The sequence below is a fragment of the Mustela lutreola genome, chromosome 8 (assembly GCF_030435805.1).
Source record: "Mustela lutreola isolate mMusLut2 chromosome 8, mMusLut2.pri, whole genome shotgun sequence".
NCBI classification, from domain to species: Eukaryota; Metazoa; Chordata; class Mammalia; order Carnivora; family Mustelidae; genus Mustela; species Mustela lutreola.
Genome location: NC_081297.1, coordinates 98,802,539 through 98,822,519, shown reverse-complemented (window position 1 = coordinate 98,822,519; position 19,981 = coordinate 98,802,539). Strand labels below are relative to the sequence as shown.

At 41.9% G+C, this 19,981-nt stretch overlaps 1 protein-coding gene across 2 annotated transcripts in view; it reads left to right on the top strand.

The window, feature by feature from the left end:
• A2ML1 (alpha-2-macroglobulin like 1) overlaps positions 1 to 19,981 on the top strand; it is a 67,522-nt gene that overhangs the window by 26,246 nt on the left and 21,295 nt on the right. For both annotated transcript variants that reach the window (XR_009356791.1, XM_059186210.1), the window contains exons 4-17: positions 192 to 244; positions 6,235 to 6,255; positions 7,027 to 7,186; positions 7,662 to 7,746; positions 8,436 to 8,562; positions 9,333 to 9,447; positions 9,994 to 10,103; positions 11,365 to 11,532; positions 13,568 to 13,795; positions 16,396 to 16,456; positions 16,707 to 16,852; positions 17,359 to 17,508; positions 18,078 to 18,236; positions 19,568 to 19,661. Coding sequence is in view for 1 of the 2 variants with exons in the window: in XM_059186210.1 (XP_059042193.1) it covers positions 192 to 244; positions 6,235 to 6,255; positions 7,027 to 7,186; positions 7,662 to 7,746; positions 8,436 to 8,562; positions 9,333 to 9,447; positions 9,994 to 10,103; positions 11,365 to 11,532; positions 13,568 to 13,795; positions 16,396 to 16,456; positions 16,707 to 16,852; positions 17,359 to 17,508; positions 18,078 to 18,236; positions 19,568 to 19,661 (1,677 nt within the window). In the remaining variant the exon portion in view is untranslated. The remainder of the gene's footprint in view (positions 1 to 191; positions 245 to 6,234; positions 6,256 to 7,026; positions 7,187 to 7,661; positions 7,747 to 8,435; positions 8,563 to 9,332; positions 9,448 to 9,993; positions 10,104 to 11,364; positions 11,533 to 13,567; positions 13,796 to 16,395; positions 16,457 to 16,706; positions 16,853 to 17,358; positions 17,509 to 18,077; positions 18,237 to 19,567; positions 19,662 to 19,981) is intronic.

The window sequence follows — 19,981 nt, the reverse complement described above, 5'->3', positions numbered from 1 at the left end:
TGTTTCCAAGTGAGGGGCTGGGTGGGGCTTTGACCTCTCTCTCAGACTCAGTTTTAGTTTTTTGTTTTGTTTTAAAGTAAAACCTGATGGAATTTTGCTGACTTCGAAGTGTGTGGGGGAAGTAGAAAGGGTGGAAAAAAGATTCATAGAGGGGAAAACCCCCTTTGCCAATGATGTCTGTTCTGTTCTAGTGCACTTCCGCATTGTCACCCTGAACAGCAGCTTTATCCCAGTGAATGACAAGGTGAGAATTTAGTTGGGAAGAGGGAAAGGGAGAGGAGTAGGGCAGACTGAGAGAGAGTGGGCAAAAGGAGATTCTTTCTAAAGAGTGCGATGAGGTGAAGTCATGTGAGATCCAGAATGTTTGTGCTAGTCTCAGATTACAAGTCTAAACCCTCCTTGTCCTATCTTCTAAAAACAGGCAGCATGGATAGCTGAGAACATCAGTTAGATTAGCATTCCTGAGAGATGCTCATATCCACTGTCATCTTAAAGGGATTTTTAAAGGGACACCTGGATGGCTCAGTCTGTTAAGCATCTGCCTCAGGCTCAGGTCTTAATCCCAGGGTTCTGGGCTCAAGTCCCTGCATCTGGGACCTTGCTCAGCAGGGGAGTCTGCGTCTCCCTCTGCCTGCCACTCCCCCGGTTTGTGTGCTAGAGCACATGCTCCTCTCTCTCTCTCTCTCTCTGTGTCAAATAAATAAATAAGTCCTTAAAAATAAAGAGAGTTTTTGAAAACGTCCAGGCCTTTTCTCCAGGAATGACACCATGTGGCTTTGCTGTTCTGATATTAGAAATAATTCAGGAGGATGTTTAAAAAAAAAAAAAAAAAAAAAAAAGAATATCCATCCCCACCATCCTTTACTACAAGGCAAGGTGTTTGATAAAGTAGGCAATTCTCTTAAGACTATATTATGTGCCAGGGCACCTGCGTGATTCAGTGGGTTAAGCCTCTGCCTTTGGCTCAGGTCATGATCTCAGGGTCCTGGGGTTGAGCCCCACATCAGGCTCTCTGCTGAGCAGAGAGCCTGCTTCCCAACCCCCAACTCTCTCTCTGCCTATTTGTGATCTCTCTGTCAAATAAATAAATAAAATCTTAAAAAAAAAATAGACTACATTATATGCCAAAAGTTAAAAGGTGGTAACATCTGGAGATTATTTGAATGCTCCTTGAACAGTTCAATCCCTAGAATCATAAGCCTTATGATACGTTTGATCTCAACGTAGGCCTCGTGTCAGTTTTACATTTCTGAAATGCTTGCCTCTCGGAGATGCCTGTTGTTTTCTCTCTCCTTCAGTCACAGCTCGGGATACATGCTGTGTCACGAAGCTTCTAAAGATAGTGATAGGGTAAGCATTATTCTTTATTCCCATCTCCATGTTCTCAGAGCTTGTTTCTTTTCCCTGAACACACAATGAAGGGATCAGCAGCTTCCTTCACCACTACTTTCTTCCTCAATTTAGAATTCTTTTCTATTGCTCTTTCCTATCACCTGTATCCTTTCTTCATCAATCCAGCTTAATATTGCCTACTTTTTTTTTCCCCAGGATTTTATTTATTAATTTGACAGAGACAAAGCAAGAGAGGGAACACAAGCAGGGGGAGTGGGAAAGGGAGAAGCAGGCTCCCCACTGAGCAGGGACCCCAATGTGGGATCCTATCCCAGGATCCTGGGATCATGAACCCAGCCCAAGGCAGACGCTTAACCGACTCAGACCCAGGAGCCCCTAATATTGCCCACTTTTTTCTCAGTAGACTGGTAATCCCAGTGCTGAGGGAAGTACTAGTGGAGAGCGTGGCCACCACAGCCAAGTGTTAGTTTAGGCTCTACTGCCCCCTGAAGGTGGATCTCATTAGCTACCCCTTGTTACTCTCCTCCTCCACACAGGTTAGACCCATTACTGAGAGATGTTCTGATTTCCATCCTTATTCTCTATTTCTGTTGTAAAATTACTCCTTCCTCTCCACAGCATTTCTTTACACAGCCCCCGACTCCAAGATCCAATCTGAAACACTGAAAATTTGAAATTCCAATTTGGAATACTGAGATAAACTAAAGGAATTTTTTCTAAGAAACTGAGGGACAAAGATTGTGAGGTTACAGAGGACAGTATTTTATCCTGAGGCAACTGAAGTATACTTGAGATTTATTGAGCCTCTCTGGTTTGGTTGCTACAACCATTTATTCACAAATCTCAGCCTGCTTCCGGTTGGAAATGCTATTTTCCTAGCATTGTTGAACACTTGTTTTTTTCCGGAGCCTACTTCTGGGTAATTGGTGTCCTCCCAGATTCTTGACTCTCTATGTGAGAAGAGTACTTTGTCATCTGAGAGGTGTTCTTTTTCTGTACTTTTTAGCAGTCCACAGTAGTCTCATTTGTGTCTCCTTGTTGTCTGTGTAGCTGTGGTTTGTAAGAATCCTGTCTCCCTCTTTATCTTGAAGGGGAGCAGAATGTGCTACCCCAACATGGGCTCCTTTGCCATGTGGATTATTTTGAGCTGAAGGCAATGATGAGCCAAAATGCTCAGGAAAAATTATTTTACTTCTCCCTTAACTGACTAAAAGAATTTATATAGTTGGGAAGGTGCCTGGGTGGCCCAGTTTGTTGCATGTCTGACTCTTGATTTTGGCTCAGGTCACATCTCAGGGTCTTGGAATCAAGTCTTGCCTTGGGCTCCATGCTCAGGGTGGAGTCTGCTTGAGATTCTTCCTCTCCCTCTCCCTCTGCCCTTCCCCCACTCTTGCTCTCTCTCTCTCTAATTAAATAAAATCTTAAAAAAAAAAAAAAAAAAAGGAGATCTTAAATGGGGGCATGGCCCAGTTACCAGATACAACTTTTTTTTACCTAAAAGATCCATCTGCATGGTAGGACAAACATTTGATTACCAACCATCTGCTCTTCTGATCTTCCTGTGAATTGCCCCATTTCCCGCTGAAGCCCCAGGCTCCTATCTCATTCCTTAGCTTAGAATGGCATATAAGTGAGTCTCAGTTGCCTGGCAGCCCATGAGTCTCACTGTCTTTGTGCAGATGTATGTAATTAAATTTTTTCTCCTGTTACTCCATCTTTTGTCAATTTAATTATTAAACCAGCCAAAGAACCTAGAAGGGAAGAAGGGAAATTTTTCTGTTCCTATAATCCTTATCTCTCATTTTTTGGCTGTTCTGAAGAATTGCCATTAACCTGGATATCAGGGCTGATAGTTGTATTTAATGAATCTCTGTTTCTTCACTGGTTAACATCACGTGGTATTTGGTCTAAGAATCAAAGGCAAGCACCATATTGATTTCATTCCCTTTTCCTTCCAAGTGAGATCCAGTTCTTGTATGCTCTCGGAGGCCCCTGTATTTAAATTCCAGCTTTCAATCGCATTTAGTTTTTAAGTGTATATAATACTAATTGGAATGCCCAGAATTCCGTAAGTGTATAGTCTCTAATCAAGTCTTTTTTTTTTTTTTTAAGATTTTATTTATTTATTTATTTGACAGAGATCACAAGGAGGCAGAGAGTCAGGCAGAGAGAGAGAGAGGGAAGCAGGCTCCCTGTTGAGCAGAGAACCCGATGCAGGACTCGATTCCAGGACTTCGAGATCATGACCTGAGCTGAAGGCACCAGCTTAACCCACTGAACCACCCAGGCACCCTCTAATCAAGTCTTAATTATATTTATACTTTAGACATATACTCTCTCTCTTTTTTTAAGACTTATTAGAGAGAGAGAGAGAGAGAGAGAGCATGAGTAGCAGGGGCAAAAGGAGAAGGAGAATCTGAAGCAGACTCGGCAATGAGTGTGGAGCCTGATTCGAGACTCAGTCTCATGACTCTGAGATCCTGAACTGAGCCAAAACCAAGAGTCAGTGCCTAGCTGACTGTACCACCCCAGCACCCCCAACATTTTAGATATTCTAATTACCAATTTCCTTGGCTATGATTTTGTACAATTCTAATTATTACAATTTCAAAAAAAATCAAAAGATCTTATACAAATAACACAATAAAAAGATGATTTTTCTCATAGATTATCTGGAGCAGTCATTTTGTTCTCAACTTTTTATTATAAGAATTTTCAAACATAACATTCATTATGTTTCATTTTGCCATATTCATTTTAATTGATCTTTTTTCTTTTTTTTCTGAATCATTTAAAAATAAGTTGCAGATATCATAACATGTTATTCCTGAACACTTTAGCATGTATCTTTTTAAAAGTAGATCCTAGGGGCATCTGGCTGGCTCAGTCAGTGGAGAGTGCGACTCTTAATCTTGAGGTTGTGAGTTTGAGCCACTGGTGGGTGTAGAGATTACTTAAAATTAAAATCTTTAAAAAAAGAAAGAAAAGGTCCATCTTAAATAATCATGATATCATTATCAAACCTAAGAAAATTAACAATAATCATTTGATATCATTTAATACCCAGTCTTTTTTTTTTTTTAAAGATTTTATTTATTTGTCAGAGACAGAGGGAGAGAGAGCGAGCGAGCACAGCAGACAGAGAGGCAGGCAGAGGCAGAGGGAGAAGCAGGCTCTCTGCCGAGCAAGGAGCCCGATGTGGGACTCGATCCCAGGACCCTGAGATCATGACCTGAGCCGAAGGCAGCTGCTTAACCAACTGAGCCACCCAGGCATCCCTATACCCAGTCTTAAATCAGCTTTTTTCAAATGAGTTTGAGGGTTTTTTCGAACTAAGATCTGATCAAAGTCTTTTAAATTTCTGTCTTTTAAATTTCTCTTAACTTAAAATAATCTTAATTTTTCATTTTTGACTTTTTTTTTTTTTTAGAGAGAGAGAGAGAGAGAAAGTGATCGGGCTAAATGACTTGTAGAATGTCATCATTCCAGAATATGACATCGACTTTTAGGGAAGCCTAGTTGTCTTACAGAGTATTCAACATTCTTGATTTGTTTGATAATTTCTTTACTGTGTAATCTAACTTGTTTCCCCATCTTCTGGAAGTTGTTCTCAGGTCTTAATTAGATTTAAGCTAAACATTTTTGGCAAAAATATTTACTAGACAATGCTATGAACCTCCAGTATACTCTAAAGGATACACATAATGTCAGGTTGTCCCATTATTAGTGAAAATGAATTTGATTACTTGCTTAAGGTAAGTAATTTCTCTAGTGTAAAGATATGTCTTCTCTTCAGATTTTTTAATTTATTTAAATTTTTAAATTTTTATTTTTTTCAATATTAATTTGAGAGAGAGAGAGAAAGAGAGAGAGCGAGCATGAGCTGGGGGGAGGGGCAGAGCAAGAGGAAGAAGCAGACTCCCCACCAAGCAGGGAGCTGGATGTGGAACTCAATGTGGGGCTCAATCCGAGGACCCTGAGATCATGACCTGAGCCAAAGGCAGACACTTAACCGACTGAGCCATGCAGGTGTCCCTCATTTTTTTTTATTTATTTAATGTAAGTTCCATGCCCATCTTGGGGCTTAGACACAACCTTGAGATCAAGAGTCACAAGCTCTACTGACTGAGCCAGCCAGGTGTCCCGGTCTTTTTTTTCTAATTAGTAAATAATTTTGGTGACACTTTAGCACTTAGCCCAATAACCTGTTCACCACTAACCTTTTAATTTTAGCATCCATTTTCTTGAAGTCTTTTGATGGAACTCTTTAAAAAATTTTTTTTAAATATTTTAATAATATTTTATTTATTTATTTGACAGAGAGAGAGAGACAGAGAGCAAAAGCAGGGGGAGCAGCAGGGGGGAGCCTGATACCCGGGACTCGATCCCCAGGATCCTGGGATCATGACCTGAGCCAAATGCAGATGCTTAACGAACTGAGCCACCCAGGCACCTCCATGGAACTCTTTTAAACAAAATATTTTTTAGAAGGGATTCAGACAGCAGAGGAGGAGTCAAGGAGATAGTTGGCTCCCAAGAAGAGGTTTAAACATCCGGGAGCCTCCAGATGCGAAGACTTTGTTTTCAGGCATGTTGTGGTAGAGCTCAGTCCCAGAGCCCTAAGGGATGCTGAAGGGTCTGAAGCTTCATTTCTTCAAATGTTCTGGGGACTGTCAGTCCCTCTGAGGAAATCTCTTCTCTCTCCTCCCCTAGCCAGTAAGCTTTTGCTCCATCGTTACCCTGATGAAGGCACAAAAGAGCCATTTAGGAAGGAAGAAGAGGGCAACAGAGAAAGAGAGAGGCCCTTGTGAACTTTCTGCTTTCAGCCCATCCTTATTGCTTATCCTGCTTTAACCCACATTATCTGATTTTCCTTTTCAGTACTCCCTGGTGGAGCTGCAGGTAAGTCAAAGTTTCCTTTTCTTTTCTGTCCGTTGTGGAAAGGGGAAATTAATTTAGTGCTAAGCTTTAAAGCCAGAAACAACTCTGAGATCTTGGCCCCAAGCCTGAGACTGCCTCAGTACTGAGCACCCACAGCTCCACCCCAGCTGAGCCTTTCTCCTGCCTGTGCCTCCTGCCCCCTCGGTCCTGAGCCTCTGTAGAGAAGGACACCACTCTGCTGTGACTAGCCCTCCTACTCTGATTCCTGTGACTTTTCTGGGCCAGCCTTGGTTCGGTACTCCTCTTATTCTAATCGCTATCATCATAGATACTCAGCAGTTGAGTAGGACACGAATACTGTGGGAAGTACTAAGCAGGAAAGGGTCTAGAACGGTGACTGCCCACAGCAACCCCTCCATGGTTCTGTTAGATTATCTTTCAGGTACATTGTGCTAAATTCCTTCAGCATTGCCCCTAAATAGTTACCAAGAATAAGCCCTTTGCAAAGGACATTTTAAAACCCACGTTCTGAAACTGGCAGTAACACATTTGAGAACTCAGTCTGATTATTTGAATCCACAAGGATGCTTTTTATCCCAAATGGGGTCGGACCCATAGGAAAATTTATTGTGCTTAGTAATAAAAAAAATCATAGTTGAAACTATAGCTGTTCTTCCTGGTCATGAGCAACGAGTGGGATTCTTCCCCTGCACTTTGTGTCTTTACCTGCTTTTTGCAGTGCCGAGTGAGAAACAGGCAGGTACGTCATGAATTTCTTTCTAACAAACACAGGATCCAAATAGCAACAGGATCGCACAGTGGCTGGAAGTGGTTCCTGAGCAAGGCATTGTAGACCTCTCCTTCCAGCTGGCACCAGAGGCAACGCTGGGAACCTATACAGTAGCAGTGGCCGGGGGCACGGCCTTTGGCACCTTCAGTGTGGAAGAATATGGTAGGTGGGAGAATTAGCAGGTCAAAGTGTTGGACACAATCTTGTCCCCAAATCAGCAAAGGTAAAGTAAAATCTACTATGGGGAGGGATTTTTAAAACAATTTTTTTTAAAGATTTTATTTATTTATTTCAGACAGGGATCACAAGTAGGCAGAGAGGCAGGCAGAGAGAGAGAGGATGAGAAGCAGGCTCCCCACTGAGCAGAGAGCCTGACGGTGGGGCTCGATCCCAGGACCCTGGGATCATGACCTGAGCTGAAGGCAGAGTCTTTAACCCACTGAGCCACCCAGGTGCCCCTAAATTTATTTTTGAATCCAGGCTAAACCAGCTAATAACTTTGGGAGCATTTTGCTTTAATACTCCCCCCTTAAATTAATTTAAGTATGACTGTTTTTATACCCCTCTGTCTACTACCCGTATGGTCAAATCCTCTTTCTTTCTTTTCCTTTCCCACATCTATTTCCACTCTCTCCAGTGTTGCCTAAGTTTAAGGTGGATGTGGTGGAGCCCAGGCAATTATCAACAATGGAGGAATCCTTCTTAGTGAAAATCTGTTGTAGGTAAGAGTAAAGCTCTGGATCTGGTGAAGAGTAAAACTGTATTGAGAAGCTGACAAAGGGAGTGTTATGGGGAGAGTTGTTGTGGAGGCATGGAGGCAGTGGTTAAAATGTAAGATATTTTTAGATGGTCCCAAAGTCATGACTTAACCATTTTCTTTCTTTTCTTCCTTCTTTCTTTTTTTCTTTTTTAAGATTTTATTTATTTATTTGACGGAAAGAGAGCACACCGTGTGCGTAAGCAGGGGAGGTGGCAGGAGAGGGAGAGGGAAAAGCAGGCTCCCCATAGAGCAGGGAGCCCAATGCGGGGCTTATTCCCAGGGTGATGGGATCATGACCTGAACTGAAGGCAGATGCTTAACCACCTGAGCCACCCAGGAACCCCTAAGAACACATTTTCTAATTGTGTCTCTGCTGAGTCAGCATTATTGATTCAGTGTCTACCTAATGCAGAAAACAATATTGAGTCCCATGAAGAAATAGGAACAAGGAGAGAGAAAACACCATCTCTGTCCTTCAGAAGGTTCATAAGGCTATGAGTGAAGCAGGGAAGTGAACAAGACTAGGGAAGGACTGTTAGTACTTCACAAAGTTGGAGTAGGGGAAAGAAGAGACAATAGTGTTTTGGAAGAGGAGGGCTGGATCTCAAGTGCACTCTCCCAACTCTGACTTCTCGTGCTTTTCTGGGTTAGGTACACCTACGGAAAGCCCATCCTGGGGACAGCACAGGTATCTGTGTGTCAAAAGGCATATACTTACCATTTTCCAGAGGCAGGACGGGAACAGCTACCTGACAAGTGCAGGAATCTTTCTGGACAGGTGAGTAAATGGAATGTAGAAAAGGAACCTTATTCCTATGTCCTAATGAATAGCTAAGCATCAGTATTAAAAAGTGGTAAAGGAATTTAAAAATTGAAACAGATGAACATGAGAAAAAGAGAGAGGCTCTTAACTATAGAGAACAAACTGAAGGTTGCTGCAGAGGAGGCAGGTGGGGGGGATGGGGTAACTGGGTGATGAACATTAAGGAGGGCACATGATGTAATGAGCACTGGATGTCATATATAAGTGATAAATCACAAAATTCTACTAATGAAACTAATATTATACTATATGTGAACTAACTGAAACCTAAATAAAAACTGAAAAAAGAAAACAAAAACTGAAAAAAGAAAAAAAAATCGAAAAGTGGTTAAAAAATAAAAAGCAGTAAAAAGCCCAAAGTAGAAATCATTTCATACAATTATTGCCCTAGTTCCAAAGAACAAAGCAGTCTTCTTTACTCTAAATAGATGAAGTCTTTTTTAGAATCTGCCTTAGAGTCAAGAAATTAACCTAAATCCTTGAGAGGTACAGTTTTCCTGCAGTTGGTTCTCGCCCACACCCCTCCCATATCTTGGAACTTCAGAGTTGTTTCATGATTGTGTGTTGCTGGTGTATATACTCTATGTTATAGGGAAGTTTTTCTGTCTTGAAGGTGGAGAAACCAAAGCATGGAGATAAGAATTTCTTTCGATAGTGCGTTATGAAACGGGGGTAAAAGTTAGGTTATTCATCCTCTCTTTTTGGCCCCCTGATTGCTTCACCAGACAGACAAAACAGGATGCTTCTCTGCTTCTGTGGACATGTCCACTTTCAACCTCACTGGTTACATGTACAGCCACACCATCAATATTGTGGCTACTGTGGTGGAGGAAGGTACAGGTAAGTGGAATAGTCTTGGTTCATTAAGAAAAGAGGAAGGAGAAGGCCTGTTCCAGAGATAAACTTATTCAGAGGACTCAAGACCTACCCTCACTAGTGTTTGGGAATGACTCTGTTCCTAGGTTATAGTCAAAGGGAAGTGCCAGATTCCAGTCTGTCATCTGTTACTGTTTTCCCGAAAGGTTGGGGAGGAAGAGTTTGTTTGGATCTTTGGCCAGAAATATGTTCAGCTTCATACTTCTAGTGGCACTCTCCTTTCAGGGATTTTATGTGTTTTTTTTTTTTTTTTTTTAAGATTTTATTTATTTATTTGACAGACAGAGATCAAGTAGACAGAGAGGCAGGCAGAGAGAGAGGGGAAGCAGGCTCCCCACTGAGCAGAAAGCCCGATGTGGGGCTTGATCCCAGGATCCTGAGATCATGACCTGAGCCGAAGGCAGAGGCTTAACCCACTGAGCCACCCAGGTGCCCCAGGGATTTTATGTTAAACATGAAGATGAGGATATCAGGTATTTCGATTGTCATACATCTGGTTTCCCGCTGCAGGAGTAGAAGCCAATACTACTCAGGATATCTACATTTCTTCAGAAGTGGGATCAATAACCTTTGAAGACACCAAAGACTTTTATTACCCCAATTTCCCCTTCAGTGGGAAGGTATGTTGAAATTCGTCTCTACACAAAAAATGTTTAACCATCCACCGTTGCCTTCTTCCTGTAGACGTAATAATAGCTAATTTAGCATTGCTCTAAGTACTTTACAGGTATTTACTTATTTAATCTTTACAACTACCCAGTGAGGTAGAAACTGTTATTGGCCCCATTTTACAGATAAGGGGACTGAGGCACAGCAAGGTTAAGTGATTTTCCAAAAGTTATACAGTTGGTAAGTGGTAACTAGGATCAACATCAGGCCTATCTCAAGTGTACTCTCAAGTGAGAGAGTGAGAGCCAGGCTGCCTGGATCCAGAGTATATACTCTTAATTCCTTATGCTGTGCTGCCCTTAATCTCACATGAGATGCACTTTGAATATTAATGTGACTTTATTGCTTTTGCCAATGCCAGGGGCTCCTAATGTACAAATCTTTGAATTTTAGACCTGCAAGGTATCTAGAGAAATCATCTACTGTGGCTCCTCCCCTAAGCAAGATGAATGTTTAACTTTCTTTAACAGAGAGCCATTGATAGCTCCTTAAGCAGTTTCCTCAGAGATTTAAAAATTTCCTTTGTTGGTGTCTTCTTTCTTTCTTAAAAAAAAAAAAAAAACACACACACAAAAAAACACAAAGCAAAACAAAAAACCAAAAACAAAAAAACCCCATTTATTTATTTAAGTAATCTCTACACCCAACGTGGGGCTTGAAGGCTTGACCTTCAGATCAAAAGGTACATGCTCTCCCAGCTGAGCCAGTCAGGCTTCACTCCTGTCTTCTTTCTGATACTTAACAATCTATCTATCTTTTTTTTTAAGTTCCAAATAACTTTTCCACACAATAACCTTGTATATTTTTAGATCCATTTAGGCCCATCCTTAGTCATCTTTTCTCTAGACCAAGGACAATCCAGATCTTCTTAGAGCCTAAGGATTATACAATTTGCGAGTGGAAGGGGACTCTGTTTAAAAAAAATTAAAGCAATATAATGTACAGAGAGCCTTGGAAGGGGCCCGTGTAAATGAAGCATCTTAAAGCTTCATTAGCTACATGGCAAGTCTACTTCTGCTCCAGGCTGAGCTCCTCCTGTGTGTTTCTCATTTCCTCATAGATGTTAGTTTCCAATGCTTGAATCACACTTACCTGTTTTCTGGACTCCCTCCTGAAATGCGTTCTTAGAGTTTCTTTTATCACCTCAATTTACCACATACTTGAACTTACTCCAAACCTAATTCTAACATCCCAATAACCTTCATTCCCCAGATAAGAGTTAGGGGCCATGATGGCTCCCTTCTCAAGAATCATTCAGTATATCTGGTGATTTATGGCACAAATGGAACCATCAATCAGACCCTAACTACAGACAATGACGGCCTTGCTCCCTTCAAGCTGGATACAGTTAATTGGAGTGGGGGAGATATTTCTCTGGAGGTAAGGCTTCCCTGAGGGAAAACGTCAAACTTTTCCTGTTTCTCTCCCCTTCTCCCTCTGCTGTAATTCCATCTCCATCACTCATCAGTCCTGCTTCCCACTTGAGAAAATTTTGGGTTTTTTAAAAGATTTATTTGGAAGGGGGAAGGGGCAGAGGGAGGGGGAGAGAGAACCCCAAGCAGACTCAGAGCATGGAGCGTGACATGGAGCTTAATCCTAGGACCCTGAGATCATGACCAAGCCAAAACCAAGAGTAGCATGCCCAACCAACTGAGCTACCCAGGTGCCCCAAGGGTTTTTTTGTTTTGTTTTGTTTTTAATATCAATCTAATAAATGGCCCTTCAGATAAAAATTGTTATTTCTTTATTTTTTTAAAGATTTTGTTTATTTATTTGACCAAGGGAGAGATCACAAGTAAGCGGAGAGAGAGAGAGAGAGAGAGAGAGGAGAGCGGAGGAAGCAGGCTCCCTTCCAAGCCGAGAGCCTGATGTGGGACTTGATCCCAGGACCCTGAGATCATGACCTGAGCTGAAGGCAGTGTTATAACAACAAGGCTTAACCTCCTGTCTTCTTTCTGATACTTAACAATACATCTATCTTTTTTTAAGTTCCAAATAACTTTTCCACACAATAACCTTGTATATTTTTAGATCCATTTAGGCCCATCCTTAGTCATCTTTTCTCTAGACCAAGAACAATCCAGATCTTCTTAGAGCCTAAGGATTATATTTAACCCACTGAGCCACCCAGGCACCCTAAAAATAGTTATTTCTACTAATTCATCTTTCAACTTATCCCCATCTCTATTTTGATCCTATATTTAAAATCAGAGTGGTGGGGCACCTGGGTGGCTCAGTGGGTTAAAGCCTCTGCTTTCAGCTCAGGTCATGGTCTCAGGGTCCTGGGATTGAGCCCCAAGTTGGGCTCTCTGCTTGGCGGGGAGCCTGCTTCCCTTCCTCTCTCTCTGACTGCCTCTCTGCCTACTTGTGATCTCTGTCACATAAATAAATAAATAAATAAATAAATAAATAAATAAATCTTTTTTAAAAAATTAAATAAAATCAGAGTAGGGAGGAAAAAATAGTTCAGAGTCATTCTTTTCCTCCTATTTCCCTCTTCTCACCTGCCCTGGGCCATTACTCATAAAAAATGGCAAAGAAGAAAACTCTACATTTTGGCTAACTTATAAGGAAAACTACTCATATCAGTAATCAACTGTGAAATAATGCTGCTCAACAAACAACTACAAAACTTTAGTGTTATAACAACAAGGCTTTATTGCTCCTACATCTGGGGTAGTCAGATACGCAGCTCTGCTGATCTTGGTGGACTTCCTTACATGTTTGGGGATGAAGGCCAGTGTCTCATGCTCCAGAAAGCTATCCCAGGGATATTCTGATGGCAACGATGAGATACAAGAGCAAAAGTGGACCCAAAAGGGTTTCTCCAAGCTGGCATATGCTCACATCCCATTCCCAGCAAGTCACATGGTAGGCCTGAAGTTAGACTAGAAGGGTAATGATTACATGGTAAAGGACATGAACATGGGGAGGGACGGATTGTGCCATTAATGCAATCACTGAGCTATACTACTTAAGCAAACACATACAGTTTGTGTTGTGGCTAATTTAGGCCTTTACACAAGGCATCACTCAATCACCCTACTTAGAAATATTTATTTTTAATCTTGTTATCCTTTATGCCTTGTTTTCTTATTCCTAGGATATATTCTTTAATTTCTAGGTAATCTTGATCATGCTTATCTATAGTCCCTACATCAATCCCTGAAAGTTTATCATCCACAATTGCCTCTTACTTGACAGCTATAATTCAGCCCTTATTTCACTCCTCTGCCTACTGAAGTACTGCTGTTGTGGATTTCTCAAAGATCCTTGGCTGGACCTCTAGTAAAATATCTACATGCCGCTCTTAGGCAGTGAAGATTTGAGAGATCTGTGAAAACCATAACTAGTCCATGGGCTTGCTTGGGTCAGAGAATGTGTGAAGAGCCTTTTGCTTTCTCTCATTTCTTAGGGAAGATTCCAAATGGAAAATTCGGTGTATAATCCGGGACAGAAGCCTCATTACTACAGAAATGGCTATCTGCATGTGCAGCCCTTCTACAACCCAACTCGGAGCTTTGTTGGCATCCACCGGCTACATGGAGTCTTGGCGTGTGGCCAGCCCCAGGAAGTGCTGGTGGATTATTACATCGATCCTGCAGACGCAAACCCTGATCAGGAAGTCATCTTCTCCTACTATGTGAGACAGGGCAATGAGGGCTGGTGAAAGTGCTCCGGGAGAGGAAAGGAAGTGACGAGAGTGAGCCAGAGAGAGGGGGTAGACTGTCTAGAGACCTAATGCGAGTCCCAGAGGTAATTTCAAAATGTTTAGAAGCCATATTTAAAAAATTAAAAGAGTAGGTAAAAACAATTTTATTTCATTTTATTTATTTAAAAAGATGTTACTTATTTATGAGAGAAAGAGGGAGAGAGAAAGCTCATACACCAGTTGGGGGAGGGGCAAAGAGAAAAGGAGAAGAAAAATCCCAAGCAGATTCCCTTCTGAGTGTGGACTCTGACCTGGGACTCCATCCCAGGACCCCAAGATCTTGACCCGAGTTGAAATCAAGAATCCCCCACTTTGGGGCCCCTGGGTGGCTCAGTCAGTTAAGCATTTGCCTTCTGCTCAGGTCATGATCCCAGGGCCCTGGGATCAAGTCTTGCATCGGGCTTGCTGCTCAGTGGAAAGCCTGCTTCTCCCTCTGCCTCTCCCTCCTGCTTGTGCTCGCTCTCTCGCTCTGTCAAATAAATAAATAAAATCTTAAAAAAAAAAAAAAAAAAGAATCCCCTATTTAATTGACTGAGCCAGCCACGTACCCCTAGGTAAAACTAATTTTAAAAATATATTTTTGGGGCCCCCAAAATATATTTTTTTGGGTGGCACAGTGGGTTAAGCCTCTGCCTTTAGCTCAGGTCATGATCTCAGGGTCCTGGAATCAGGCCCTTTGCTCGTCAGGGAGCCTGCTCCCCCCTCTCTCTCTGCCTGCCTCTCTGCCTACTTATGATCTCTTTCTGTCAAATAAATAAATAAAACTTAAAAAAAATATATATATATATATATATTTATTTATTTTTGGGGGGGACACCTGGCTGGCTCCATTGAGGGGAACATGCAGCTCTTCATCTCTAGGTCGTGAGTTTGAGCCCCACATTGGGTGTTGAGATCACTTAATAAGTAAATAAACTAAAAAAAAAAATAAATCTATTTAACCCAGTGTATCCAGCATATGATGATGTCAACATGAAATCCATATGAAATTATTAATAGATATTTCACATTTTTTATTGCAGCTGATTATGTATTTTATAGAGCCACCTTTCAAAGGCTCCAGCAGTCCCATGTGGCTAGCGGCTAATTGTATTTCAGTGTAAGCATAAAGGATTGGGGGAGGAAATGAGGAAAAAAAAAAGCGATTTTATTTTATTTTTTTTTAAAGATTTTATTTATTTATTTGACAGAGAGAGATCACAGGTAGGCAGAGAGTCAGGCAGAGAGAGAGAGAGAGGGAGAAGCAGGCTCCCCGCTGAGCAGAGAGCCCGATGCGGGACTCGATCCCAGGACCCTGAGATCATGACCTGAGCCGAAGGCAGCGGCTTAACCCACTGAGCCACCCAGGCGCCCCCAAAAAAGCGATTTTAAACAGGAAAATTGTGTTGGAGGATAAAATGAGGAATTAAGGATAAACCCTTGCTGGTCGGGACTGGACGGGAGCTGGCGGGTGAGTGAGGAAGAGGATAAGGAGGGGATGGGACGCAGAATAAACTTCATACTGTGTTTCATTGGTTAAAATTTCAAAATAGATGATAAAGGTTAAAATTAAACACGGATAGCAGCTTCGTTGTGCAAAACTGTAACTTGTAGCTTGAAAGAAATGTATAACTATAAGCAGCTTTAATGGTCACCTTGGTGACAGTGAGAAATTAGATTTGTGTAAATCCTGGGTTTGATGCCTTAGAGTCTCCATTTTCTTACCATCCTCTGGTAAGAGGAGGGTTGGAGTTTCTGAGGGATTTTCTCTGCATTGATTCATTTCTGTGTCTTTGTCAAGCCGAAACAATCATCCTGGTGCAACAGAGTGAATAGTCAAGAGTGATGGCACTTGCCTGCCTTTAGGACAGGGGTGTGGTGAGCCCCAGAGAAGTAGCCAGCTGATCAGTGTAGAAGGGCTGAGTGTCAGCCAGGAGGCCCAGGACCTGGCCACAGGGCCCTTGACAGCAGTCTGAGATGACAGCCCTGCTTAGAAAATTTCACTGAATTTGGTTTCAAGGGAATGAATAGGAAGGGAGACTCAGACAAAGGGGATTTCTCCTCCAAAGAGTCAAATGTCAGAAGGGCTCAAGTCAGTTTAAAGCACACTCATTTCCATTGAATTTTGGATTAAGAATAATTAAAAAAAAGGTCATGAAGATGAAGATGAATTTTAGGTAACTTTGTGCTATAAGGATCATAAGAGAATAAAACCTGGAGATTTTCAAGAATTGGTGGACAGCTATCCATTGTGGAGGATGGTTTCTCTTCTGTTTGGCAGTGAGGTAACTCATGATCTTTGTCTCCTTCCATGCACCCCTGTGGTTCTCATGCAGAACCTCCTGGAGGAGGAATCAGCAGGGCTCTTGGCACTATCCACCATTTGACCAACTGATGGAAGCTGCATGAAGTATTGACCCAGGCTCTGGAGATATGAAAGGAGCCTCTCTTTATGGAGAGGTGCAAGGATGCTCTAGGCTAGGGTCAAGGCTAAACTCTCATAACTTCCCTGCTGTTGATTTTTTTTTTTTTTTTTTTTTGGTCTTTTTTAGTTAATAGGGAAAGGGCATTTGGAGATGGAGGGGCAGAAACACCTGGACTTTGAGGAGGAAGGTGAGTGTTCATGCTTCTGCTGAAAACCAAAGGATACTTTAAGCTTCCAGGAAATGCTGTTATACTAGAAGCAAAAGAAGAAGCAATGAGGGTAGAACACTAACGATAAGCATAGGAGAACAGGAAAATGGGATGTAACTTGCACCATGAGGCCAGCAGCAGGCCCAAGGAGAAGAGCAGACATGTGGTCGGAGGTCGTCAGGAGACGAGTATGTGTTCTCATCCCTGTGTATCCCCTCTTCTTTTTCAGGAACAAAAGGCTCTTTTTCCCTCTCACTGACCTTCACTTCCAGACTAGCCCCTGATCCTTCCCTGGTGATCTATGCCATTTTTCCCAGTGGAGGCATTATAGCTGACCAAATTCAGTTCTCAGTAGAGATGTGTTTTGACAATCAGGTAAAATGGCAGTTGAGAAAGGTGAAGAAAAGGTCTGGGCATAGAGAGAGATAGTGTATGTGCTGGGGTTGGAAATCAGGCAGGGGTAGGGAAATAAGATTATATTGAAGTAGATGTCATTGTTGTATTTATGTCTCAGTATATTTTGTTGAAATCTATCTCCCACTTCTTTTTAAGAAGGAGTGCTAGGAAATTATATATTTTGTATAGCAATTCTTTCTTTCTAGTTTTTGTTTCTTAAACTTTTTTTTTCAACTTTTTTGGAGGGGATCTCTTAAACTTTCTATGTTTTTCTGTGCTATGCTGCTCACTTTTTCCAATTGTACCACAAGTCACAAGTTCTGAAAGGACTAGACTTTACAAAAGAAAAAAAAAAATCAGTATAAAAGTGAAGGATTGGGCTGAAATGCTAAAGTTAGGAGATATTGGCTGATGATCCAAATTACACTGTTTCCCCTTCTCTCCAGGCTGACCTGATCCCCAAGTTGCACTTTTTCCTTCCACAGGTTTCCCTTGGCTTCTCACCTTCCCAGCAGCTTCCAGGATCAGATTTAGAACTACAGCTACAGGCAGCTCCTGGGTCCCTGTGTGCAGTCCGGGCTGTGGATGAGAGTGTCTTACTGCTTAGGCCAGAGACAGAGCTGAGCAACAATTCTGTGAGTAGTCTGCCAATGGGGTAGAAAGAGGGACTTGACAGAGAAGATGGTTTGACTGAATTAAAAGATGGGCTTCAGGGGGGGTGGGAAGAAAAGTCTGAGGGAAATACTGTGTCACCATAAGGTGGTAGAAAAGCTGGTGTGGAAATGACAGTCAAACGGTGGTATGAGAAAGGTATGGTTCATGTGCACTAGAGGTAGGAAATTTGTAATAGGAGGTAAGGGTGACAAATTATTGAAAAAGGTGAGGAAGAGATCAGAATTTAGAAAGCAGGAAAGGGATAGAGTGCCTGGGTGACTCAGTTGTTTGAGCGTCTGACTCTTGATCTCAGCTCAGGTCTTACTTAGTCTCAGGGTCATGAGTTCAAGCCCCGCACTGGAGCCCAGCTTGGCACCTACTAAACAAAAAAAGTAGGAAGGGATTATGATGGAATGAATATAGGAACAATTCTGAGGTAATGAAGAGAAATAATACAAGAGCAGTGAACTGTGGCACCAGAATCTGAGTGAAGTTTCTCAACCGATTTCACCGTGTCAGTAGCTTATTTCCTTTTCCCCTCCTATTTCAGGTCTATAGGATGTTCTCATTCTCGTATGGTCACTACCCCTATCAGGTGGCTGAATATGATGAGTGTCCAATGTCTGGCGCCTGGGATGCTCCTCAGCCCCTCTCAGTTATGTGGAGGCCTTGGGTCTCTGAAGGCATGGACCTTTTCCATTTTTTTCAGGTAAATGTTCTTACCCATTTTGTTATAGAAACAGTGGTGGTTGGGGAGGGGGTGAAGGAAAGTCCATACCTAAAAAAACAGATTCATGTGGGTACCGAAAGGATAAAATCTTGGAAGAAACTCCTGATATGTGAGGTAACCTCCCATGGTCCTTGTGCTTGAAGAAGGGGCCCAGTCACCTGATTGCATTGGAAGAGAGCCACTGAGAAGCTGTGTGCAGCCTCTTTCTGCCCCCAAATGAACTAATTTCCATGGGATCAGTCAAGAAGGAAAAATGAGGAAAGATAGACCAGAGGTTTCTTACCACTATTATAAAAAGTACTTCATGAGTAGAAATTGAGTACTTTATGAGTAGAAGTTGGGGATGCTGTGGCCCAAGACTGACCAGGAAGTCTCTGAAGTCAGGAACCATGTCTTACTCATCTTTGTATTCTCTCTATGACTGGTCCTTCATAATACTCAATGTATTTTTGTTGGATTGACTGAGCCAATATGGTTCCTACCCTTGGGAAGTTCAGTCTAAAGCAAATAATAATGACCCAGTGACTAATATTTGGAAGAAGCATTAAACATATTTGGCAATGACAAAAGTGGAATACTATTCAGCCATAAAAAAGAACGAAATCTTGCCATTTGCGACAACATGGATGGATCCTAAGGGCGTTACGCTCAGTGAAATAAGTCAGTCAGAGAAAGACAAATACTATACGACCTCACTTACACATGGAATCTAAAAAACAACGACAACAGCAAAACCAAGCTCATGGATACACAGAACAATGTGGTGGTTGCCCAAGGCAGGGGTTGGGGGTGGGCAAAATGAGTGAAGGTTATCAAAAGGTACAGACATCCAGTTATAAGACAAATAAGTCCTGGGGATGAAATGTACAGCATGGTGACAGTGTGCTTGACCTCATATTGCATATTTGTAAGTTGCTAAAGAGTAGATCTTACAAGTTCTCATCCCAAGAAAAAAATTTTTTGTAACTACGTATGGTGATGGTTATTGACTAGACTTACTGTGGTGATCATTTTGCAAAGTATACATTTAAAGTATATATTTGAAAAGTATATTTAAAGTATATATTTAAAAATAAATGTGTATATATTTTTTAAAATTGTCATTGATATTCACATTAGCTGACAAAAGCAAACAGAACCTTGGTGGCTGAGTATTGGGGTATTGGGTAGTAACCACTAGTCTCAAAATTAATAGGAAAAGAATGTCTTGGTTCAGTCCTTTGAGGGTGGAATTCCTAGGCTGTCGCCCTGGTAATAAGGGAGGGGACCACCGTGACACTTCACTCTCTGGTTTCCTTGGTGCCTTTCAGGGTATGGGCCTGAAAATACTGTCCAATGCCAAAATTAAGAAGCCAGTAGACTGCAGTCATCAGTCTCTAAAATATAGCACTGCAGTGTCTGAAGGTAAGCTACCTGTGTGGCTTGTGGATTCTCTTGAAATGTTTAAATCATGGAACTCTGAACACTTAACTCTTTGCTTCCTGTTCCTGCACTGAGCCTCGTGCCTCAGAGTGGCCGTGGGTTGTGGGTCATAGATGAGGCAGCCGGCTCTCTCTCCCTGGGGAGAATTTTTGAAACCTGAAGCCCTTACCTGTTCATCCCCTGGTCCAACCTCCTCATCTGTCACTCTCCCCCCCCCCCCCCCGATGGCCTTATGAATAGTCAGTTCCTCAGTGGTCCTTTCTCCTTGTCTGTGACTGGATGTTTTCTGTTTCCCACTAAAT